The following is a 25,815-nucleotide window of genomic DNA, read 5'->3' on the forward strand; positions in this document are numbered from 1 at the left end:
AGAGTCAAGGGCGCTGGTCGGACAAGTTGACCATCGGCCAGCTCGTGCAGGCTCTTCAATGGTGGAGAATTTCCATACATCTGACAAAGGGAATGCCCCTGCTGGAACCTGCGTTCCAGAAGACAGTGGTGACGGATGCTTCTCTAACTGGGTGGGGAGCTCATCTGGAGTCCCTACAGGTTCAGGGTCGTTGGTCATCGGAAGAATCCGCCCTTCACATCAATCTGCTAGAGTTGAGGGCGGTGCGTTGGGCCCTGAAATCCTTTCTACCACAGATAAAGGGCTCAGTGGTGAGAATCTTGACAGACAACACGACAACAATGTTTTATCTACGAAAGCAGGGAGAAACACACTCCAGGATCCTGTCGACGGAAGCCCAGGAGATCTGGCATTGGGCCCTCCCAACACGACATACATCTGTTGGCGTTCCACTTACCAGGAGTAAAAAATGTGCAAGCAGACGCTCTCAGCAGGGAGATGAACCATCTACACGAATGGGAACTGAACGACCAACAACTGCACCGTGTCTTCGCGAAATGGGGTCACCCGGCCCTCGATCTCTTTGCGACGAGAGACAACAAGAAATGCTCACAATACGCGAGCAGGTGGCCACAACAAGACTCGCTAGGGGACGCGTTCTCCTTCCCGTGGACGGGCAAGTTTCTGTATGCCTTCCCCCCCCCCCCCATTCCCTCTCATCCGTCGGACTCTGCAATGGATCCACAGATATCCATGTCGGGTGATCCTGGTGGCCCCGTATTGGGCCAGACAAGTGTGGTTCTCCGATCTACTTCACCTTTCAGCGGCAGAACCAATGAGGTTCCAGAAGATCCCCAACCTTCTGTCTCAGGAGAAAGGGGTCGTTTGGCATCACGACCCGGACAGCCTCAGTCTGACGGCCTGGCTCCTGATTTCTCAGAATTTGGCGCGTTAGCGATTCCAGCGGACTGTCGTCGCATTTTGCAAGCTGCAAGGGCACCTTCCACGAACGCTTCATATTCATACAAATGGAAAAGGTTCTGCATATGGTGCGCAGGTCAACCAGGTTTGGTCCCGCTGACTATCACACCGGAACAGCTCCTACCATACTTGTTGCTCCTGGCTAAAAACGGTTTATCTGTTTCATCCATAAAGTTGCATCTGGCTGCCATCTTGAGATTTACTCGGAAGAGACATTCAACTCCATTGTTCAGTGACCGCCTAGTTACACTTCCTTAAAGGGTTGTTTCGAACCTTTCCTCCCACGAAGAAGTTTCCTCCGATCTGGAGTCTAAACCTGGTTCTGGCAGCCATGATGAAACCCCCTTTTGAACCAATGTCGTCGACATCATTAAAATTTTTGTCTTGGAAATTGGCTTTCCTGGTGGCCATTACTTCAGCTCGACGTCTGTCAGAAATACAAGCTCTAGTGATCGACCTCCGTATTTGAGGTTTTTCAGTAATAAAGTTGTGCTGGCCACTAACCCGCATTTCATACCTAAAGTGCCTTCCATGTTCCATAAATACGCTTCTATAGTGTTGCCTACATTTTTTCCAACACCGTCTTCAGTGCCAGAGAAGGCTCTCCATACATTGGACGCGAAAAGAGCTTTAAAATGTTATCTCCATCGCACTCAAAGCTTCAGAGACACGAGACAACTCTTCGTAGCTTATGGTCCTGCGGCTAAGGGTAAAGCGATTTCCAAACAAGGACTATCCAGATGGGTGTCTTCGGCCATTTCTTATTGTCATTCCAAGGCCGGAAAACCGCTAGAAAAGCGTCCAAGGGCCCATTCGACGAGATCTACATCGTCGTCGTCGACGGCGCTGTGGTCCCGTCCGGAATTCCGCTGGGGGATATCTGCCAGGCGGCTTCCTGTTCGGTACCGCACACGTTTACCCGGCATTACTGTCTCGCACAGCAACATGCTGAAGATACACAGATGGGGCGTGCAGTACTACGTCACCTGTTCCAATAAGGTAAGCCCCAAGTGGGGGTTGCACCCTTCGGCAACTATGCTTTAAAGTGTTGTCTTTCACTGTTAACATACTATAATGTAATGTGTTGCCATGGTAAATATGCATTGTGATTATTGTGATGTTGGTTTGCATACACGCCTCCAATGTTGGGGGATACTGCTATACAATCTATTCTAAGCATGTGAATCCATGAAAGATCCAATGCTGGAGAAGGGAATAGTTTCTTACCTGTAACTCCATTTCTCCAGCATTGGTATCTTTCATGGATTCACATGCGCCCGCCTGCCTCCCCTGAGCATGCAAATCAGAGATCCCCCCATACTACTTTGGGGGTCGAAATCTGAGGGCGCTGTGGGGGCGGTGCTATATATACCTTTACGTCCTAGTGGCGTCGACGTGCGTGGCCCAAAACGACGTAGATAGGACATTAAAGTGTCAGAATTTTTCCTATCGAAAATGTCTATATAACTTACTGAGGATTCCCAGCCTGATGACGGGGAATATTCTAAGCATGTGAATCCATGAAAGATACCAATGCTGGAGAAATGGAGTTACAGGTAAGAAACTATTCCCATTTCCCCCTCTGCATACACCTCTCAAACTCCAAACCAAACACAACCACAAACCTACAGCACAACAAACCTCACAAACTTCACTTCACTACACTGCAACAACAACAAAAAACACACAGACTTGCACAACATTACATGACTACCTGCCACAAACACCCCAGGCCCAGCCAACGGACCCACCGGGCTGAGGCCGCCAACAGCACATCACCGCTTTCTTGCACTTTTCCAGCTTCCTCCCACTAACTTGCCCTCCCTTCCTTTTTCAGAGCCGCCAGGGGACCACTCTGGTGGCGATAGTGCGCGGTACAAATGTCCATTAAAATCCAGAGAAGATCGAAAATTAGGCAAACTGGGCATAACTCTCCTATTGTGGGATTCGATACAGGGGAACATTGTGTAACCCACCTTGTCAAGTTAACAGCTGAGTGATGCCACATAGTCAATGTAGGTACCATTCTCCCAGGAAGAGATGTGAAGTGGGAGACCATTGTAACCAGCATTACCAACAGCCAAGAGGTTAGACAACAAGACAAATGCTACAGAAGCAAAACCCTCCTTGTATGAGAGATCAAGGGGGAGAGAATTGTAACCTGCATTGCATAGAGCCAAAAGACTTTGTTAATCATTATTTTGTGAAATATCAGTTTGGGAAGAAATGTAACACATTCTGTGAAGAGTCAAAGTAGTTGAATTTGACACAAGCATTACCACAGAGTACAAATTGTAGTAGTAGGAGATTCATCCTGGCAGGCGAGTAAACCAGGAAGAAGATGCTGATTTTAAAGTATTTTGGTAAAAAGGAGATGGTGGGAAACATAGCATTAACTATTTTACCTTATCTTGATAAACTCTGATATTTCAGAAAAGTACTTATTGAAATATCCGGACCAAAGTGCTTCTCTTGAAAGAAGTAGTAGGATATGCTAATAAGTGTTTGGTCTATGGAGAAAGGAACACTTGTATATGATAGATTTATGTGTGGAAGAAAATACTTTTGGTTTATCAAGCAGGTTGTTTTTGGAAGGAGAAAAGCCTTTGTTTCATCATGCAGGAGGTTGTGGAAAAATTCACAATTGCTTTGAATTGTGAACTAGCGTACTGCTTGAGGCCAGGGAATAGGTTGGTGGGGGAAGTATCACTGTTGAGAAGAGCAGCAGCTATTCAAGGTGGGTAAGACGTAATGGTTCCATTGTTTAACTAGTAGTGGCTTGCACTAGCAATTGTTAGTTACAACACTAACTGATAAGTACTTTATACTTGTTACAATCTCCAGACTGAATCCTTATCGTCAAGTTCTTCCGTAGTCTATAGTGTGAGTTTTCTCAGAGTCAGAAGAGGTCTAGGGGCCCGCTGTTGGAAAGTCAGGATAGGGTTCAGTTGCGGGGAAGTAGAGTTCCAGAGGATATCGTCTTGAGCAAGTAAGTATTTGCTTCAGAGTTAGTAAAGTACTGAGGGACTTCAGAGAAGGCCCCGTATATGCGTTAGTGCCCTTGCCCCATTTGTATGGCCTCAATTCGCTTTGTAGGTGGAACGCCGTTCGTTACCGCAGTCCATGTGTGGGAGGTTCAAAGAATGAAATGAAAGATGTATGTGTGCATTTTGCAAGGCTAGGACTTAGATTGGCTGGCTAGGCTCCAGTAAGCATCCCGGAGGTCGGTCACATCGGCGTGCACTGTTGGTGGTTTAGGATATAGTGTTAGTACCGGAGATTCGAAGTGTGCCCAGTTACAATGAAATGTTTTGTAGGTTGTCGCTGTATACTAATGGTAGAGATGTTGAGGTACTTCAGGGGTTTCAGTGTGGACTGCTATGTGAGCTGCTAGACCGGAATAGCCTAGCCATAGCTGCATTCTAGGCTGCATGGATGGGAGGCCGTGCCTGAGTCCACAGACATGGAACAAGGTATACATACCATAAGATTGGATGGAGTTCGGCTTCAATGCCGTTTTTCTTGGTCTAATGTGATTGGCTGGTCTCGCTAGTCATGGTCTCCATGGAACGAAAGTCTGACCAATGGGTTATGGGCCCCGGGAGAAAGGCGGCTATGTACGATGGTCTGTCAGTGAAGGGGTGTGGGGGGAGGACGAGAGTTTGTTACGGTGTGCCGCGACGAACACTGCTGCCATCCGTGGGGGTATTGGTGGGATAAGAGTGTTTGGCAGTGTTTCTGTGCGCCTGTCGACAGTACAGAGTGCGAGAGGGTTTCAAGAGGAGGAAGGGGGAAGAGCCAGGTTTTGAGGGCCTTTTTGAATGCCAAGTGATTGTCTTTATTATATTACGGATGTGCAGGCGTAGGGAATTCTAGGTGATCAGCGCTTGGACGGAGAAGGAGGATCTGCCCAGTCTGGCAGAGTTGAAATGTGGGACAACTAGGAGAGATGGTGTGCCAGATCGGAGTGTCCTTGAGAGTTGGTAGTTAGTGACTTTGTCTTGGTGGAATTCCGGGCTGGTTTTTTGGGTGGCTCGTTGAGTGATGCACATGGCTTTAAAGGTAGTGCGTCAACCAGTAGGGACCCAGTTTAGGGGTGATGTGTTCTCTGGGAGGTAGGTTAATGATCAGGCGGGTGCAGCGTTTTGGATTCTATGCAGTTTCCTCAGCTGAAACACTGCTGTGCCTAGGTAAAGGCAGTTTGTGTAGTCGTCTCGGGGGGGATAGCTCCGCGGCAACGTGCTCTCCGTAGAAGCAAGACGGCACGGAGCAATACTGGTTCCATTCCCAGGTCCGTGCTTAGAAACCTATGGGTATTAAGCGCGTTATAAATAACCTATCATAGTCTAGGTGGGAGAGGATGATGGAGATAATGGCAGAGAAACGGCGTGGCTAGGTGAGATATGGGAAGATAGGCCTGAGGATGCATAGATGGAAGAAAGGTTCTGGATACAGAGTTGATGTGTTTTGAGAGGGATACATCTGTGTCCATTTTGCATCCAAGTGTTTTCACGTAGGTGGAGGTTGCCGGTGGGGGGGCCTAGGGATTTAGGCCAGGGAATAGGTTGGTGGGAGAAGTATCGCTGTTTTCACGCAGACTGGGAGTTCTGTTTTCCAAGGATTGAGGAGGTGCTTGGTCGTCATCCAGTAGTCCATATCAGAGAAGCATGACGTAGTATCTGGATGGATGGAACCTCGCCATTTTGAGATTTTACAGATGGTTTGGGTGTCGTCTGCGTAGTTGTAGCAGGTGAGCTTGTGGGAGCGGATGAGTGTGGGGAGTGGGTTTAGATAGACGTTGAAGAGGAGTGGGAATAGGGATGCTCCTTGTGGGACCTTTTTGTTACTGGTCATGAGGTGGAGGCGAACGGTGGAGGAGCATGATTTGTGAGCAGTTGGAGATGAGAGGAGATCCAAGAGTGCAGGTGGCACTTTTGTGCATTACCAAGTCTGATTTAACAGCCTATGAGTAATACGACTAAAAAGTCACTAAAGTAAACCCACTGCCAGCAGCCATTCAAGTAAACTTGTAATTGTAACAAAAACGTTACAAGGTAACGGAAAGGGGATACATTGTATCCCCCAGCACTCCAAATAAGGTGGGGTGTGCAGGTTTACTTACATCAATGCAAAGGGGATGTGAATCCCACTTCACTTCATGGGAACAGTAGCTCACCCAAGAATTAATAAGAATATTAAAAGTATGCCATTGCATTTCAAATGTTGTGTGCTGCCATAGTATATTAGTCAGTCCAAAGTTATAGGAAACTAACTGCAAACACACACTATGGAGAGACATAAAATGGTCACCCATAAAAAGAGTAAAAGACTAGGTGAGAGGGGGAAATATTCCCACTCACTTATGGACAAGGTAAAATAATAGCCAAGTCCAATCAAAATGTTCTGGGGTTGACACAGGTCAGAAAGATTTTTCATAAAGATGACAATGTTACCCAACACAGTCTTGCAAGTGTGTTTACCTACTTAGGTTGGTTGTGTTCATTAATTCCTCTCTCGAACAGAATATTTTACAAATTGTATTATACTGTAGTCTACTTAGCAGAACTATTGCATTGGTTTTCTATTGTGTGTATTGTTGATGAATAGCATTTACTTATCTGAAGATGTATCTTTACCATGTGTGTAATATAAAAAATAAAGAACTATTTTATTAGAACTCCAGTGTGTGTTTCTTTGGGCCGAAGTATACTCTTAAGTTCTATGTACTGACCTACAGCTCACATTGCCCTCCTAAAATATGCCTGGCTGCTCTACCATACTACCAATACCTTCAGTGGTACAGACCTATACTCGAAGTTGGAGGTCTGTAATCCAAGCAATTAGTTTTATAAAGTGCAACCATAGGTGGACTATAAAAAAAAAAATCCCTAACATTAGGTTTTCTGCTCTTTCTAGAAAATGAGCGGGAGGGATTGCTGTGAATTCCTTTTGGGATGGAATTCATTTGGATTGGAGTTTAGCAGGAGGATTACTGTTGCCTAGTTTTATACTTTCAAAGCAAAAAAAAAATCCTGACCCTGGATTGGTCTGAACATTCCTGAAGCCTTATAGGGGAATTAAGTGCTTCTTGTTTTCCTTTTGCTAGTGCGTTTGTGTTGCATCATTTACAAAGTTGCTTATTTCCCGTTTCCCTATGCCTTGCTTTTAGTTTTTGTGTTGATCATCTGATACTGATATATTTTTCTTTTTTATTGCTTCACTGCTCTTGCCGTCTGAATCCTTTGCAGAAAACTACGAGCCACGTTGGATGAATATACTACCAGAGTTGGTCAGCAGGCGATAGTGCTGTGCATTTCTCCCTCCAAACCCAATCCCATCTTTAAAGTTTTTGGTGCGGCACCGCTGGAGAATGTGGTAAGCATTTGTAGGTCATGGAATTCAATGTAACATCTGCTGGGCTATCTTTTGCAGGGTTACCCTTTGCTGCCTTATGTAAGTAATTGTTTCTCTGCTGAAATTTGGATCTGCATATTATATCTGGGATGTTTTTATTATTAAGCCTTTCCTTTGTAGAACATACATCGCAGACGAACAGGGCAAAGCATAATGCGTTTTATCCTCCTGATGGCATTTGCTCCCTTGTCACACATGTTTTAGACCTAATTGCGGCTCAGGCTTGAGGATACATGGTGCCGACGTGAGGGGAAAGAGGAGTGGTAGTGGAAAGCCTGCGTCCACATTGGAATCGCCCTCCATGATTTAATTTTTGATTTATGAGAGGGTTTAAATGTTTATTAGCAAGACCTGTACTCTGTTGTGTATGTCTGTGCCCGAGTTTCCCTTGACCTATGTAGCTGCAGCCGGCTCTGTCGAGGTATTGTCAATGCTGCACCTGTGCCACCAGTGATTAACTTTCACTGTTGCTCCTACTGAATTCACCAAGGTTGCAGGGGTAAGTGTTGCATGTACTTTGTACTGTATACATCATCAGAAGTGCTGTCGCATGTGCTTTGAACCATGTGAGCCCACTGAAAGTGGCTTAATTGATTTAAGAATATTTTAAAGTTAATGTTAACAATGCAGAAACAAGGCTATTCAGTTCCCAACCAAAGACTTTAGGATGGGGCCACATTCTTTTAGTTATTTAATTTGTTTCCTGCCTGCATATTTGTAACTGCTAACGTTTGACAGGAAGGGGGGACGTTACATTCTCTCTTACTATATAAGTGCACTGAAACATCCAACTAGTCTTTCACCAAATCTTGTATCGGATTCCCCTAGTAACTTAGGGTGAGACCCAAAGTTACTTAAATATGCAAATTACCAATGGGGGGGTCCTGGGAGTCCCTCTGCCAGACATTAGTCCTGGTTACGAGAGACTTACCCAGAGTCTTTAGCTCACTATCTTTCTCCTCTGCCTAGCATTTCGGTGCTGGACTGCCCCAGGGCAGGACAAAGACTGATATGTTTGGGATATTTCTTCTCTGTGAAAGATAGTGAGCTAAAGAGAGTGGGTAAGTCTCTCGTAACCAGGACTAATGTCTGGCAGAGAGACTCCCAGGATCCCCCTTGTCAATTTGCATATTTAAGTAACTTTGGGTCTCACCCTAAGTTACTAGGGGAATCCAGACGTGGACCCCTTACGCACTATTCTTGGAGAGGTACAGCTCCTCCCTACTGATGAGGTCCAACCAGACCGAAACGCGTGTCTGGGGATGCTGTTGGTACTCTTGTTCAGAGGAGAATTGCCTAGCATTTCGGTGCTGGACTGCCCCATGGCAGGACAAAGACTGATATGTTTGGGATATTTCTTCTCTGTGAAAGATAGTGAGCTAAAGACTCTGGGTAAGTTTCTCGTAACCAGGACTAATGTCTGGCAGAGAGACTCCCAGGACCCCCCTTGTCAATTCACGACAAAGAAATCCATCAACCTGGTTTTTGGCTGCAGATCCTGAAGGCTCCCCCTCTGCAACTCATCTTCTGTGCTGAGGTACTGTGTTGGCTGGGGTATTTACCTACCTTAAGCCTTTGTGATTCCTGTGTAGCTTTGGGGTGTTTCTTGTGATTGCAAGTCCATGTTAGGGAGAATTTTCATTTCTGTGCTAATTCTCTTCAACCTTAGAGAACCCCAGCTCTTTTTTGCTGGATTTACGCCATTTTAGTTTTAACCCTGGTATGAGTGAGAACTTTTTCTCACTCTCTCTGGTTTTAACCTGATTTGGATTTTTTGTGTTTGCTGTTTTTTGAGTCTGTATGGTGACACAGGGCACCTTAAGTGCAGGGTCACTGAGAAATCCTTTAGATTTCTCTTAAGGTTTAAATACCTTTTCTTGGGTGAACTACAGGTCCCAAGAACAGTAAAGGGAATTTGACTTTACTTTCCTTTTCTTTGTGGGTCCAACACACACCATTTTATGTGGAGTGCTGGGGGGGGGGTTACATAGTAGTTCCTTACCCTACATTCTCATGTAACTTTTTGTGCTACCCTCACTACTTTAAATGATGGTGGCAGTGGTTTACTTTTTCCTACCATTGTGCTTTTCTACCGCAGGCTGAACCCTCCGCTGCAGTACAGCACCAATGGGTGACCATTTTGTCAAAATTGCCCCGGGTTTTTCTTTTTTCACCATTTTCTGTTTGTGAGGTCTTTCTTGGGTTTTACTCTGTGCGTTGAGACACGTTTCAGCCCTTTGTCTTGCCTTTACCGGTTTTGAGCCCTGAAGCCTGCCCCTGGCTCCAGTGTGTCTGGAAGGACATGATGTGAGGGAGGGCCCCGAAACTCCTCTGTCTCTCCAAATGCCTGACTGTAACTAGTCCCGATTGATTGGCTGGCTGGACAGCCACCCTGCTGTGTGATCGACCGCCTAGGCTGTGCATGAATGGGAGAAACCTGCTTAAAAGGTGAGGGTTTTGGGACTAGAGGCAGAGTCGACCACTGGGAGAAACACTCAACGAAGAAACCGTGAACGAAGCTTGTGCCATACTCCTGGACCTTTGAATTGCCGAAAAAATTGATCTTACTCAACTAAATGAGGAACCGAAACTGGTCCTCAACTTGAAAGATAAATCTGCTACCATCGCAGTCGCTGACTCGTCTGTTCAGTTGTCACTTAACATTGACACCAACTTGTTGCAAAACACTCGGCCTCAGGGAAAAGTCCCCAAAACAGGGGCCACTTCACACGACATATTGAAAATCTCTAGTTCCACAAAGCCAGTTGGCAACAGCCAACAACCCAAACAGTGTCAACTATCGTAATTGTATCCAGTTACCTGTGTCAAGCAACTAAGAACCTCAAAACCAGGATGCAGCAACATCACACAACATGCCAAGATGATTCCATCAGCAATCCTGAATAAAAGTGATGGCTTTCATGTGCAGCACAAAGAGTTACTAGACTCTAAACAAGCACCTCTGTCTTGTCACAATGCCAACTATGTGCCCACAGAAGGCTCTGGGCCGACAACCCATAAAGTTTACCCAGAAACCATTCCTCCCGATCTAACCCCAGTGCCCTCGGTCACAAACAGTACATTACTGGCCCACATGGCTATCAATATTTCCTCTGTAGCCTCTGCTCTTTCGTCATCTCCCAATGAGGCAGGTGAGGCTATCCATGAACTAACCCTCACCATTGACACTCCCAATATAATTTGATGGATTAGTGACCCTACAATCAATGGGCAGAGGAAGACCTGAATCACTCCCATCGGCTTACCACATTTAAGTTGTGTCCGCAATTGAGAACACTTCAGTCAGACGACATTGATTGGATCAGGCGTACCATCCACAATAATCATCACATGATCTGTGCTCTACAATCCCACATCATTACTAAACTGGTATGGGAACATAGAGCTAATTTTGCCCATTGGGGTCTATCATTATGACTTTTTCAGTCTCCAGAAGAAGCCACCAATTTTCTTCACACTCCAATTATTCCACCTAAGGTCTCCAATGAAAGCTCCACTCCCAATCAAAATGGTGCACAAACGAGCGTGAACTTATTGGCATCGTTATCTACCTTGGCTGACGCAGCCACACATCTTACTTAGCTTGTACCCCTTCTGACCAGTCGTTTTGATCTTACCAAAGTAAATATCCAACTGTAGCCACTTTCTGTTGTCTACCATCTTGGTACTGTGGCTAAACTTGTATTCCACTAAGGAAAATCTAGCATCTTTTTGCTGCAGGAAACCATGAAGAGCCATCCATTTGGTATCAAGGGCTTTACAACATACACTCTTTCAGCTAGTCAGGGAAGTGTTGGCAGACCCTCTGGCGTCTTGGCCATCTTAGTAAGTGTTAGGTAGAGTTTGTATGCAGTACCCTTTGGGACCACTACACACAACTATGACTGCAGGTGTAAGCAAAACCAACCTTTGGTATAAGTCTGTACTACAGTTTTTGGTAGCAGAGCTGAGCAGCCAGGCTTATCTCAAGAGGGAATGTGAGCTGTAAGGATGTTACACCGAGATCTACAATCACAGGTATTCAAATAAACTCTTACACTCAAGGTTTTCTGGTTAACACTTATTAATGTATTCAACAGTCAGTTCTAAAACATTCACTAGAAGGAGGCAGTTAAATATCATATATCAATACACTTCAATACTATACTCGTTAAGTTTCTGAGGCATTTAAACTACTTTGAAGGAGGAGCAAAATGGCATTCGGTATACTTTGAAGGAGGAGCAAAACGGAATAGGTTCAGAACATAAAAGAATTACAATATCTTAGTGCAGATACTTTGAGTTCACCAGAAGAGTCAATTCAATAGGATAGGCCAAAGTCAATAGGCTAGAGTCTTGGATAGGTAAAAACGCTTCTGGTAAGTAAACGGTAAAGTCTCTCTAGAAGTTCTTAGAAGTAGTTTGTAAGCAGAAGAATTATACATTGGGTCACAAGCTGATTAGGCCTGCTAGTTGCGAAAGTTTCAAGCACTTTCAGCGCGAGAGGTAAGTACTCTGTCTCGTTTCACAGTACCTTTCAAATGAAGAAAAAGATGCAGCTGAAGACTTCTGTCCTGGCAGCTCCTGCAGATCTCGCTGTTCCTGAGCCTCAGTCGTGTGGACAAGAGGGAGAATGGCGGGGGACTCCTGCACTGGGACTGGTAGAAAAGCTAGCACTTGGCAAATCTTCAATTCTGGTAGCTGTAGGAAAGTACACAAATTGGTGTCCCTCTCCCTGGTTATTCGGTTTCCAGCAGCACTCAAGAAAATACAACCAGCTCCGAGAATGGTATCCAGGTGGTTTACGGGTCGAGTTGATTGGCCCCACTAACTCAAAGGGAGAAGTCCTTGCAGGGCTTCTCTGTTGAGATGAACTTAGCGATTCGGACCTGCAGCAGGGCTTCACCGGGCAAACCAACGGTCCAGGAGTTGCAGCAGCCGTCCTCTTCAGGCTCATCTTTGGTTCTTTCGTTCCAGTGGTCGACTCTGCCTTCCAAGCCAAGAGACACACCTTTTATCCAGTTTCCTCCCATTCATTCCAGCCTAACTGCCACTCACCCAACAGGGTGCCTGTCCTTGTCGTACCGTCAGCCTGCCAGCCAATCACGCCAGAGTGCATTTGGGTCTCCTAGGAGACTAAGCACAGGGAGTTACGGGCACCTCCCTCACTTCCTGCCCACCCCAGACACTCGGGCGCCAGAGGCGGTCTTCAGTCCTGAAGCCCACCAAAGGCGATGAGACAAAGGGACCAAACCTGGTTTGGCGCGCAGAGCAAAACTCTAGAAGGACCTTTCCATAAAGAAATGGTGGAAAAAGACCAGGACCTGTTTAAACAAAGGGGGCTCAGACGCCATCTTGAAAAACATGGCTCCCGCGATTTAACGTGGGGTTCGCGGTCGGGAACAATCATGGTAGTTCGTTGTAAAACCACTGCCACCAGCCATTTCGATAGGAAAGGGTAGCGTTTGACTGCTACATGAGTATCTAGACGCAGGAGTTACTAGGTAACCCCTCCAGCACTCTATTGTAAGATAGGGTGTGCTGGGTATAGGAATTTTTAAAAAGACTAGTTAAGTGAAATTCACTTAACTTACTCTGCCAAACAGTAGTTTATCCCAGAGAAGGTATTTAAACCTTGGGAAAGCCTGAAAAGGTTTCCCTCTGTCACTGCAGGGTGCTGTGTGACACACATGAAAATACGCCTATGGAGTTGCCTAAAACTCCATAAACAAAGAACACAAGAGTAAAACGCACATCAAAATACATGAGGGAGTGGGGAAAAAAGGGTCACCCACTCTCCAGGTAAAAAAATCAAGTCCTCAAAATCCAGCAAAGTTGCTGGGGGTCTCTAAGGTGAAGGGAATGAGCACATTTCTGAGAATTCTCCCTAACAGCAATAAAATTAAGGTACAATCAAAATTGATGGCATGTTGCAACAAGATTTTGGCTATTGAAGTCATTATGTTTGGGGAGTTTTCTTCCATTTACTGGAATCCAGCTAAAACTCCCCTATATGCTTTTACTATGACACTAGACCCTATTTTAGCAGACACATTTGTGTACAATCTTAACTATCACATACTTGCCAGCGATTTTAACACTTCATGCCAGCAACTGGATCAAACAAACTGTCCTACTGGTCGGGTACACGCACAATCTCGTTCTCACCAGAGGTAAATTATGGGTCAACCACATAAGTGATTGGATCATTCACATAGTTAACTTTAAAGATGGCACTCATAAAGGCACATGGTTTAGAGGTACTGCATCCTCTTATATTGACTTCTTTTTGTGTCTCATGACTTATTATGGTTGGTAGAACCTGCGATCCTCTCCCCAAGGTGATCAAAAGCCTATAAAATTAATCAATGCAAATACAACCTCTTATGATATCAACCACTCGCTTGCATTAATTGAAATGGACCGACCTAAAATCTCACTGCATTGGAATCTCAAATTGTGTAGGGAACTTACTTATCTGGTACACAGAGATATACAGCGACTGTCCGACAGACCATCCGGTAACTCCAATCACAATGAAATGGAAAGCTGGAATAACGACATTGTCAAACTTCACCTACAGGAGCTGTCAACCAGGTCCAATAACCTGCGAACTTTACATACTCACCCTTAAGTGCCAAAATAGTACATCTAAAACGAATTAAGAATGCAGAACTCAAGAGACTGGGCAGTTGTGGAATTTCCATGGTGGATTATCGCAAACATAAATGTTGAATATGCCAAAGATATAAAAACCTTCTAAAATTAGCAAGGCATGAGTTATGGCTCTATGCAAATCAAAAAATGATGGCACTCCTGTGCAAACGAGACACCTGAAACGTCTGGACCATCTTAAGGGGCGTCTCCAATCTCTCAAACTACTCCCTTCTTCTTTATCGGTTGATAAATGGCACACGTATATCTATGATAAATTTAGTTTACCTAAATACTTTCATAATTCCACCATTAACCTTCGCCACCTCCCATCCACTGAGCATATTGCATTTTCTGTTGAAGATATTCTGTGGGCAATCGGAAAGCTAAAGTACTCAAAAGCAACTGCCCCGGACGGCATTCCCTCTTGGGTCTTAAAATCCGACCCTTATTTCTGGGCTCAACTACTACATACCAAATACACCCACATATATTGCACACTAATTCTATTCCAGACTCGAGGTGCAATGCAATAATTATTCCGATGTATAAAAAGGGAGAGTCACATGACAAGGCGGCTTATCGTTCCATCTCTTTAATGGACGCCGCAGACAAAGTCTTCGCCATCTTGATTTTGAGAATTCTTGAAACCTACATCTGTGATCATGACATCTAATTGCAATTCCAGGTAGGCTTCCGGAAAACAATGGGCACCTCCCTGAACGGTTCCCTTATCGCACACTTACTGTCTAAATCAAAAACATCTAATACAGGTCCCATCTATATGGCTGCCCTTGGCATGTCATCAGCCTTTGACTGTATCATCAGACACATCTTATGGGCCAAAATGCTTAAACTGGGCTTTCCTTGCGGAGTTGTGCGCCTTGTAGCCTTGCTGCACACAAATGCAACATTTAAAGTGCGTATAAACCAAGAGGGTACTCTTGCAGCTCCCATACCCACCGCTACAGGGGTTAAGCAGGGATGCAACCTTGCATCAGCTTGATTTAATGCTTACATTTGTGATGTTGACGAATTATGGTTCACTGATTCTGTCTATCCCATTAGACTTGGCAGCCTGCGCCTGCACTCGATGGGATTTGCAGATTACGTCATATTCTTTGACAGAACTCCGTATGGACTACAGAACAAATTAAATATCTTTACTGTGTATGCCTCCCATCACAACTTGCAGGCCAACTCGGCCAAGTCACAAATAATTATATTTACAAACGGGAAAAAAAATCAAAACAAACCTATTGAAACTCTCATTGCAACGTGTATACTCCTTGATGTTTGGGATACACAATTAGTGATACCAATTCGGTAAATTCTTGGTCAGCAACACAACATTAAATTGCTACCCCCCCCTCCCCCCCTCCAGATCATTTAAAAAAAAAAACTCACTGATTCCAATCATTGATTTCTATTTGATGAAGGTTGAGCCTATTCTCCTGTTTGGTTTAGAAATATGCCTACTGAATCTAGACAACATTCTCAACAAAATCCGAGGCACACTTTGGAAACAAACTCTTGGCCTAGCTCTAGCGACTCCGAGCTCAATTATACGTCATGAGCTGGGTCTTATAGCTCTATCTACCAGATTTACATGGCACAAATTGTCTAGTTATGCTAAAATGCTAATACCCTCACGCAATTCTCTATACCAACACTTCAACATGTTACTGACTGAAGGCAACGTGCCCTCACTTGTAGATTTTGACATGGAGATGAAACAGATTCTATTTAATATAAGTGCTACTATCGATGAGCTCAGTCAAGGTTTACCGACTGTCAAAAGTAAACTATTTGCTTCAGACTGGATTAATACTATTGATACAAACAACAAATATAAAATGTATAGTGAATATGCTGCCTTTCCAAGAAAGAGGGCGATTAGATCATTTTACATACTTAAATGTTCTTGTGATAAGGCACGTAGAATCTATTTGCGGTTTAAATTAAACCAATTTTTAACTTATGAGCACATCCAGGGTTGGACTAAACTAGAGAATAACCACTAATCACTGATTGTAGATTCTGCAAAACCAAGGGCATGTTTGGAACTCTGGTTTTAGATTGCTCCATCTTTGAAACGGACAGAACCGTCTTGCTAGGCACTTATTGCCCTCGACTGGGTGTCTTCGCAAGACAGCTCTTCTGGTCTATATGTATGAGTGGAGATCGTATTGGATTGGTACTAGCACTCTCAAGACTTCTATATAAAGTAGAACTTTTCTCACTGTCAATGTAACTTTGTCTGACAAACAACCATGTACAGTGTAATATACTTAATGACTAGTTACTTTTCTTGTGAATCACCGCCAGCTAACTTTATTGTGTATAAATCAAGTGAGAATTGTCAATTTTAAAATACTCCCTCAAAATATTTCTTCAAACTACTTCTTGCAATATGTTGCACTGCCGTCAAATGACTTTTCTTATTGTTAGAAAATGTCATCTGTCTAAGTGTCAAAACCTTTATATGTAGAGTTTATTTCTTTTTTAGGTCATTTGACTTTAGTGTGAACGTTATTGTGTTATGTGGGTTGTATATGCTAGTTTGTATTACGTTTATAAATTGTAAACATTTTAAAGAATTTGTTACTATTCCCTTATTTTGTAAAGGTTCTTGAACAAAAAACAAATACATTTTTTTTTTTAAAACTTAGTGCGGCCAGCAGGGGGCAGTTCAAGGGTTAAGTGCAGACAACACGTGTCAGATAAGTGCAGGTAAAAGGACTGGAGGGTTGCAGATATAGACCCAAGTGCAAGGGTTGCCAGGAGGCAGTGCAGGTGTGCAATTGGGCAGGCAGCGACTTGGGCCTGAAGTTCAGACGGTTACCAGGTGACCAGTGCAGTATCAGACAGGCGATCAGCAGGGAAGAGAGCAGGCAGAAGCAAAGAGGAACGTCTTGAGATGCTTCCGGAACCGGAGATGGTTCTGCTCGAGAGGCAGGGAGGCTGTTCCAGAGGGAGGCACAAGCCGAGGTGAGAGATCTTCCCCCGACTCGTTGCTTGGAGAGACGCCTGACCATCAAGGAGGTGTAGGAGGGAAGAATTAGAGTAGGAAGATCTTTCCGAAGAGGGAGTTGGAGGCCTTGCGTTCCCAGGCCCCTGAAGGCCTTGTGGACAATGCAGAGGGTATTTAACTTGATCCTTGCAGCCACTGGGAGCCAATGGAGAGATTTCAGTGCTGGAGAGATAAGATCCCTCGGCTTGAGGCCACGGACAAGTCTTGCAGTCCTCTTCTGGATGAGTTGTAGAGGACGGAGAGTAAAGGCAGGCAGCTTTAAAAAGAGGAGGTTGCAGTAGTGAAATCTTGAGAGAACCAGAGCTCAGAGAGCTTCTGTGTGAAGGAGAGGAAAGGAGGAATACCTCTGAGAAGGTGCAGTTGGTAGTTTGACTTCTTAGAGATGTCAGAAATGTGAAGAGAGAAAGGGGAGTGTAGAATCAATTGACCCCAAGGTCTTAGCCTCACAGGTGGGAGCAGGAGGAGTTCCAAGGGAGGCCGGCCAGAGAGTGGCAGGAAAAGAAGCTGCAGGTGTGCCGATGAGGAAGATCTCAATCTTACTGGCATTCAGACAGAGGTCATTGGCGGCACACCACTCCTGGATTTCAGACAAGACAATCCGGGATGAGAGGGGGAGAATAGGTGGCAGAGGGGAGCCTGAAAGCGAGCTGAGTTTTACTCCCCATGAATAAGTGTCCTATACTAAATGAGTTTGATAAAGTCGGACTTTCTGAACAAGGTTTATTTATTCATTCTTATTTATTTTTCATTTGTAAAGCGCCTAAACCCTCATGCATCAGGGCACTGTTGCCAAACTAGTTTCATGTGGAAAGCTTCAACAGAGGGAACACACACACCGAGTGACTATGCATTTAGTACATTGTTCAAAGTGAGGGTCGTTTAGGCAGAAAACCATGTTTTCAGGGTTTTGTGGAAGGCCCAGTACGATTCCTCAGCTCTTGGCTCTGGTAGCAGTGTTCCTATGTTTTGGTGCGACAAATGGGATTGAATTGAATTGTTCTGGATAATCTGTTTAGAGGTTCCGGCAAATAAGACGTTCCAGTAGTCCAGTCTAGCACCCGTTATTGCTCTGGCAGTGGTCATGCAACTCTCTGTGGTGAGGATTCGTCTGGCTGCATTAATTAGCTTGGCTGTGTAGGCAGCTGAGGAAGCGATCGAGTTGACTTGTTTGTTGAGGGACAGGGAGGAATCCAGATGGACATCCAGTGTTTTTACTGCCTTGGAAATCTGGATGGTATCTATCCAGAATGAGGAAACTTGTGGGCTAAGTTTTTGTAGCATCAAAAGGGTGCCCACGAGTAGGATCGCAGTCTTGTCATCGTTGAGGCAAAGGTAGTTGGTCGCCATCCAGGTCTGTATGGTGGCGTAGGTCTTGTTGATCATTCAGGAGTCTTCTTCGTACACACCAGAGAGCGAAAGGAGGATTTGGGTGTCGGCGTAGTTTGTGTAAGATACGCCAAGGTTGTCTAAAGATCAAATCATGGCTTTGTGAAAATGTTGTACAGGGAAGAGGAGACACAAGAAGCTTGGGGGAACCCGCAGGGTATGGGGACGGGAAGGGCAGATGCCGTGTCTGAGAAGACTCTCATGGATCGGCCTTCTAGGAATGAGACAATCCACAGTGCAGCTTCCTGTGAAGTTCGCTGCCAATGTGAGGTGGTGGCAGAGGGTTTTGTGGTTGACTAAATCAAAGGCTGCAGATGGGTCCAATAGTAAGAGGAGTACTAGTTTGCCTTCCTCCTTGAAGGCGTCCGTTTGGATTTTCAGATCCAATAGTGCCGACTCGGTGCCATGGCCTGGTCAGAACCCTGACTGCCACATCCCTAGGATGTGCTTACATTCTAAGTAGTGTTGGATCTGATTGTAGGCTGCCCTGTCTAGGATCTTGAGCAAGAGTGGAACTGTGGTGATTGGGCGGTAGTTGTTGGGCAAAGCTGGTTCCAAGGAAGGTTTTTTCGAGGAGGGGGGAGGACCCATGATTCCTTGAGGCATTCCGGAACCTGGTGCATGGAGAATGACACGCTGAGGAATTTTGTGATGAATGGCAGTAGGGTATCGGAACAGTCTTTGATAACTGCTGCAGGGCAGATGTCAACTTTACACCTTGATGGCTTAAGGTTTCGGATTATCTCAGATGTTTCTTGTTCAGACATTTCTCTGAACCGGAAGGTAGGGGGGGGCGCATGAGGTTTAGTGGGGGAGGAAAGGTTAAGAGGACATGTCTTCTGCTGCAGAGTACATATTTTTGTTCTCTTGGCGTTCTGGATGTTGGTGCACCAGACTTCGTCTTTGGTGATTAAGCTCGTTGTGGAGGCAGGTGTCTCAAGCTCTCTAAGGATCTTGAATAGTTCTTGTGAATTTGAGCTGGCTTAATCTATTCTTGCATTATAGATTTGAGCTTTTGCTGCTGTGATGGCCTGTTGGTAGTTTTTTGCTAAGTTGTTGAAGGCCAGTTTGTGGGTGTCTTAGTGGTCTTTTTTTCCAAGCGGCTTCCTCTTGTCTTTCTTTCGCCCACAGGGTTTGGAGATCAGCGGAAAACCAGGGGTTGCAGTAATCGCTAGGCTTAGATTTTCTTGGGAGAAGAGGGGCCACTGATTTTATTACTTTTGTCAGAGTGCTTGAGTGCAGTTCTTCTCGGTAATGAGGATCTGAGGAGTTGAAGTAGTATTCGGTGGCTAGGGGTGCCAGGTGTGATGCAGGGGTGGAAATTGATTCTTTAGAGATTTTCTTGGAGCTCAGTGCTAAAGTAGGCAGGGGTGTGGGGTGGCATGGAGCTTGTTTAGTTGCTGGGAAGGTGAAGGCCAGTATGTGATGGTCTGACCAAGGGCAGAGGGTAGTAGAAATGATAGTGATGTGGTTGTTAAGGTCTGCTATCCAGTCAAGGTTTCTGCCTTTGGTGTGTTAGTGAAGATACGCAATGTTTGAAGCCGAGGTCTGATAGGGCACTGGCTACGCTTAAGGCCTGAGAGTTTGTGGGGTCGTTAAGGCCTAAGTTGAGGTCTCCTAGGAGCATCACTCAGTAGGGTGTTTTGATTTTTTTCTCCTAAAGTATGCAGGTGGTCTTCCTCAAAAGATAATGCAGGGTCAGGTTGCCGGTAAAGTATGTGTAAGGTGATTGTGTCTGTCGGGTCACCGACCAGTTCGCAGTGTCCTTCGGTAGATTGGGTGTAGGGTCTTATCAGGAATGAATCCCTGTGGATGAGGGCAACACCCCCTCCTCTGGAGTTTACTGTCAACCTAAGGATTGTGTTTCCTTCAGGGATCGATAGACCGAACCGGATGCCGGGTGAAGCCAGGTTTCCGTAATGGCCAAGAGGTCCAGATCACACGTATGGTTACTTCCTGAATGTCCAAGGCCTGTGCAGTAATGGATCTGGCGTTGATGAGTGCTCCGTTTAGCGTTTGGCCTTGAGGTAGTTTCATACTGCTAGTATGTGTTGGAGGATGGGGTTGAATCTTAGAGTTCTGAGGACTATTAAGCAGAGATGAAGTACTGCTGGTACTCTTCTGTGGAGTGGGTGATCCTATTCAAGTGGCGCAAGCTAGGGGGAGGGGAGGGTCAGTGTGGCTGGGGGTGTTGCTTAGATTTGGTCTGGTCTTCAGATGAGGGATGTTGCTGAGTTTGTTTGCCTTGTCCTCATTGGGGCAGGCAGGCGAATGCGCATTTGTAAAGGGATACCTAGAGTGCGACCTTTCCCTCAAGATGCTGTTTCTCTTAGAGGTAGGTGCAGGCTGTCTACTGTGAAGTCTGGGGTGCAGGTATTGATAGTTCTGTAACAGTCTGTCATTTCTTACCTCGATATGGTTAGTGAAGTTCAAGTCAGTCTTGAGGTTGGAGGTGTGTTAGGTCGGTTAAGTAATGGGTGTTGCCAGTTCGTTGTTGATGGGGCGTTTTGGCGGAGTCATGTTATGCTATGTGTACCTTCAAGCATTATGTTGTGTTTTTATAATGTTTATGATTGTATGACCAAGTACTTATCCCCCAAGATTTGTCTTTGCATAATTTGTATTTATAATACACCTTTATTTTGTATAATACTTGCTTGTTGTCTGTGTTTCTGTTGAACCCTTGGTATACTACAAGTTCTTTGTACCTTCCTACATCCCTCGCTCCCATCTAAAATGATTCTGGCTTCTCTGTCTACACTACCATATACTCAGGTGGTAGTCTTATATTAGTAGTGGAGTCTCAGTTAAATGGTTTTGCTAAGCCCTTAGTTGGACTTCAGAAAAACTGTCCTATGAGGGGTCAGTGGTTGTTGAAGAGATTTACTAACGTCCTTTTATTGTAGGACTAACTCTTAGTTCAGGCCTGAACTACCCAAAAGATTTGGTAGCTATGGCTGATCAGCCAGGCTGATTTTAGGAGGAAGAAGGGCCATAGAGTGCAAAGACCTTTGAGCACACAGTCAAGAAGACACACGCTTATAAACATGCTTATTTTTTAACCAAACTATGCAATGTTAACTTCACTTTTCAATTCAGGTAAGAGAAACTTTGTACATATATATACAATAACATATTTGCAGTTGTAACTCACTTCCGTGGTAAACCTTAAATCAAAATTTAGGTCCGGGAAAGAGTTGCTTCAGGTCAGCAAAAGTATTCATCAGCAAAAGTATTCATCAACCAACAACCACAGAATGAGATTACTGGTAGGTGCACACACTCACACTCACTCGAAATGAATGAACAGTGAACCATGACAGAGTAAGAAAGAATTGCATTAATCTCACTGAGGCCTTGGGCCTTAAAAGTCCATCCTTCTCTTGTTATGAGTGTCTCAGAGTCTGATTGGTGGGCAAAACAAGCAAGGCATCCACTATAAAGATTTAAGAGTTCCGGAAGAAGACTTGTAACAAGTAATACTTTTTGATGGGGAAAATGGGGAAAATGGTCCAGGGATTTTAGAGAAGGCTCCCTGAAGGTTAGACCTGGGCAAACGTGTAATGGCAAACTCCCAAACACCCGATTCTGTCCTCCTCCAACACAGGAGCAACAAATCGACTATAGGTAAGTTCTGCCAAGAATCTCTCAGTACTTTGAACGTGAATAAGAGGATGCAGCACAACGTCCCCATGATGCAGCAGTATACGAAGTAATTGGATTTTTAGTCGGGCAGACAAAAGAGACACTGGAATGGATCTCTCGGCAGTAGTCGAGTGGAGGGACTCTCAGCAATGTCTTCGTCTCGGTTCTGTGCTTTTGTTGCCCTTTTCAAGGCACCAGTGAAGAACTGTTTCCGTCCAGTCGATTCAGCTTGCTCTCTTGGTCCAGCACTTTTCGATGAGGGGACTTCAGTGAGCAGAACTCGTTTGTCGTTCCGGAAGGAGTCCACTAAAGTTTTGTAAGGATTTGTTCTTCGTAAGGCGATGCACAGCATGATGATCCCAGGGTATTGGCGAATTGCAGCCGGAGAAGGTCACAGCTCTTTGAGCGTGTTAAGGCAGTTTTTCTAACGTCCAGTTAGGTTGGAGTTTATAAAACGAACCCTTGGGCAATACAGAACTCCAACATAGTATATTCCTGCACCACGCAAGGTACTGGTAGGGTGAAAAGCAGCCAGGCTTTTCTTAGGAGGGAGAGGGGGCTGTAGGAAGGTGCAAACAAACATTTATACGTTCTAGGAGTTATATGAAAATAATGGTTTATTCTACAAGGCAAAGATAAATCTCCAGATAAGGTAAGCACTGTCAGAAGCAATAAACACAATGGAAAACCAGTCCAATAATTTAGGTGAGTAAACCACAGTGTAAAAGATTTAATGAATGCAATTCAAAGATAAGTAAAAACCACTGTTTTCACAATGTGTTTCTTTAACTCTAACCTTGGAAACCCTTTTGACCTCTTTTTGGTACTTTTTAATGGAGTTCTGCTTTCCTCCATGTTTACTGGCATCTGCATTTTATTATTGCACCACACAGCACTTTCTGTGGAGTGTTGCTGGAAGCTCGTTGAGCTTACCTTTTGATCAGGCACACCCTTTTGTCCCCCGTGTTTTATTTTGTGAGACCAGTGCACCTCGCCTTATGTGGAGTGCTAAGGGGAAACATTGTCTCCCTTGTCTCACTGTTCTAGTAACTTTTAGTTACTGTTCGTTCATCTGGCAGGCTGGTGACTGTACTTTTTTGCACAGCTTATTGTACACTTTGTAGCAGGCTGCCTTCGCTGCTGTGGTAAGGGACACGGGTCACCATTTGCCTAAAATGGCGGCTGTACTTTTCTAAGCCCAGTTCATGATGTCTTGTTCTTCCCTTTGAAAGGCCGCCAAGGCTATGAGTGTCTGAAAGGACAGGAAGTGGGGTAGGTGACCGAAACACCCTTGGTCTTTGTCCTGCAGTGGCCTGCCTGGAACCAGTTTGTGCTGGGAGGCTGTATTCCCCACTGGACCTCCACTCCCCAAGTTTGAATTAATGTATGTCTGGTGATTGGTGGGCGCAGCCAGTTTTCCTGCATAAAAGACTAGGTTCCTGGAGATGAAACTCAGTCGGCCACTGGGACTGAAAATCCGAAGGACGGCCGCAGCCAGGTCTAGCGACCGCCAGAGCTGTCAGAGTAGCCTCTGCAGTCCCGACAACAATTTGAGCGGCATAGAAGCCCCGAAGCGGACCTCTTTCTCGCTTGGACTGGTGGACCTAACCAGTCCCAAAATGAACTGCATTTTCATTTTCATTTTGCAGCCTCCCTGGAAGAGCTGCAACGACCTCAGCCGCAATTCTCCAATTCCCAGGGTCCTCGGCCATTTTGCGGTGCAATTTCAACCGAAGCACAGTTTCATTTGAAACTTTGCAGGCATCCTCCTGGATCTCCAGAGACTGTATCCCACTCCTGAAAGTCCCCTCAGAACCAGAGCAAAGTCTATTGCACGACAATAGTCCTTCAACCGAGCCTTGAAAAAGGCATCAACAAGCTAGTACTGCAAAGATCCTCTGCTCGGTATTCAATTACTTGAGAGCAGCCACCAGATCCATTGTAAGTTCTTTTCTTCAGTCTCCAAGACCAAGAAGTCTGCTGTCACCTCTCTTTGGGGACTATCCTGCTGGCCCAAGCTTCATCACTTAAAAGGTACTGTTCAGCCCCTAATACTTATCTGCAGCCTGCTTTGTTGTTGTTGTCCTTTGGTGGATTGCAGCTGTTACTTGCATCCCCTCCTAGGCCTACATTGAGCTACATTGGGGTGGACAACCCTTTGAGCTCTTTACCAAAGAAACTTTACTGCTACTCGCCTGTAAACTTCAAGACTTCTTCAGAGGCCCTGCCTTGTTTACTGCTTACCTGCCTTTCCTTCCACAGCCCTTGTCACTGGTCCCCAGTGCCCCCTCCCCCTCCACCCCCTTGACTCAGTGAGACTCACCTAGAATAGGGGTTGGACTTCTTAAGATTAGTTAAGCAGGGATTAACTCAAGTTATACAAGTTGGTCTAAATTCTGCATACTTGTTTCAGAGTTTTCTACCACTTTTGTGTTACTTTAAAAGTGTTCTAAAGGGGTGGGCGCTATTGCGCAGGAATCAAGATGGCTGCTCTGCTGTAGTGCTCCGGTGACCGGTGTTGGGTAACAATGGGTGTAGTAACACTATGTGAGACTACACAATACTTATCTGCTTCGTATTAGGTAACCCACCTTTGGGTAGAAGTCTGTACTACACAAGTTGGTAGCGTGACTGAGCAGTCAGGCCTATCTCAAGAGGGGTAAATGTGAGCTGTAGCAATGACGTGTATTTACAAGTAATCAAATAACATTTCTACCCAAGGTTTCATTTATAAATATTTAACATCAATTTTTAAATGAGCATTCCTTTGAAAGGACAATTGATGTAACAATCAAATACACTTTAAAAATACTTTTCAGGATCATCTTAAGTTATTAGACAATCTTTAGAGATGCTTCATACACAATTCCTACACCCTGAGGTGACTGCATACACAATGACAGGTTTGGCATTTATATGTCACTAGTTATACTTTGCAGATTCTGCGGTTGCAGAAAGGAAAGGTTAAAGGAAGGAAAAAGGTTAAACAGGTTATCAGTACATGTGAGTATACTAAAATCCTCCAATGAAATCTAGATAAACCTTTCCCAGCAATAACAGTCTTAAGACAAGTTACCACCTATGAGGGACAGATCTGTCAGTCAAATGGACTAGAAGAGACTGCAGGGAGCCAGGACAGCCAAATTCAATTGGAGCACAGTCTATGGAGCTGAGGCACTTCTTAGATAGAAGTCTTGCACAAAGTTAGAGAGTTTGTAAAAATCACTTGTGGGGTCACAAGCTGTGCAGCAGTGCGGTAAGTAACCCAAGTCTAAACAGTACCTCTGATTTGAAGAAGAGTGGTCCAGCTGGATTCTGTCCTGTTGCAGCGATGCAGATCCTAGGTTCCTGAGCCCCAGTCGTGGGGGCAAGAGGGGGGACGTCTAGAGAACTCCTGCGGCAGCTTGTGAAACACTTGTGTATAGGTGCGTTCTAAATGTCATATCATGTTATAGCAATTCGGAGGTCGGCCGCAGCTACGGGCTCTTTTCAGATCAGCAGCACTTTGCGGTTTCAGCGCTTGGTAAACAGCACCACCTCAGATCTTGGACACCGGTTGGGCTCCCTTCACGCCTTGAGTCCTCCACTCTGGTGAGGGGACTCGAGCTCTGGTCGTCCTGCTCCTGGAGGGTCCTGGGGAGACTCCTGGAGCTTCTGGCCGGATTGCAGATGTTGCACTCAACTGCGGATTTCTCAACCCCTGGCACTTCTTGCAGCAGCAA

At 45.1% G+C, this 25,815-nt stretch overlaps 1 protein-coding gene across 7 annotated transcripts in view; it reads left to right on the forward strand.

Annotated features, from left to right (window-relative positions):
• NRF1 (nuclear respiratory factor 1) overlaps positions 1-25,815 on the forward strand; it is a 705,079-nt gene that overhangs the window by 127,234 nt on the left and 552,030 nt on the right. For all 7 annotated transcript variants that reach the window (XM_069629591.1, XM_069629590.1, XM_069629596.1 and 4 more), the window contains one exon: positions 7,209-7,335. In XM_069629591.1, coding sequence (XP_069485692.1) covers positions 7,209-7,335 — 127 coding nt within the window. The remainder of the gene's footprint in view (positions 1-7,208; positions 7,336-25,815) is intronic.

Source organism: Ambystoma mexicanum, chromosome 12, assembly GCF_040938575.1.
Source record: "Ambystoma mexicanum isolate Mex_15411 chromosome 12, UKY_AmexF1_1, whole genome shotgun sequence".
Taxonomy (NCBI): Eukaryota; Metazoa; Chordata; class Amphibia; order Caudata; family Ambystomatidae; genus Ambystoma; species Ambystoma mexicanum.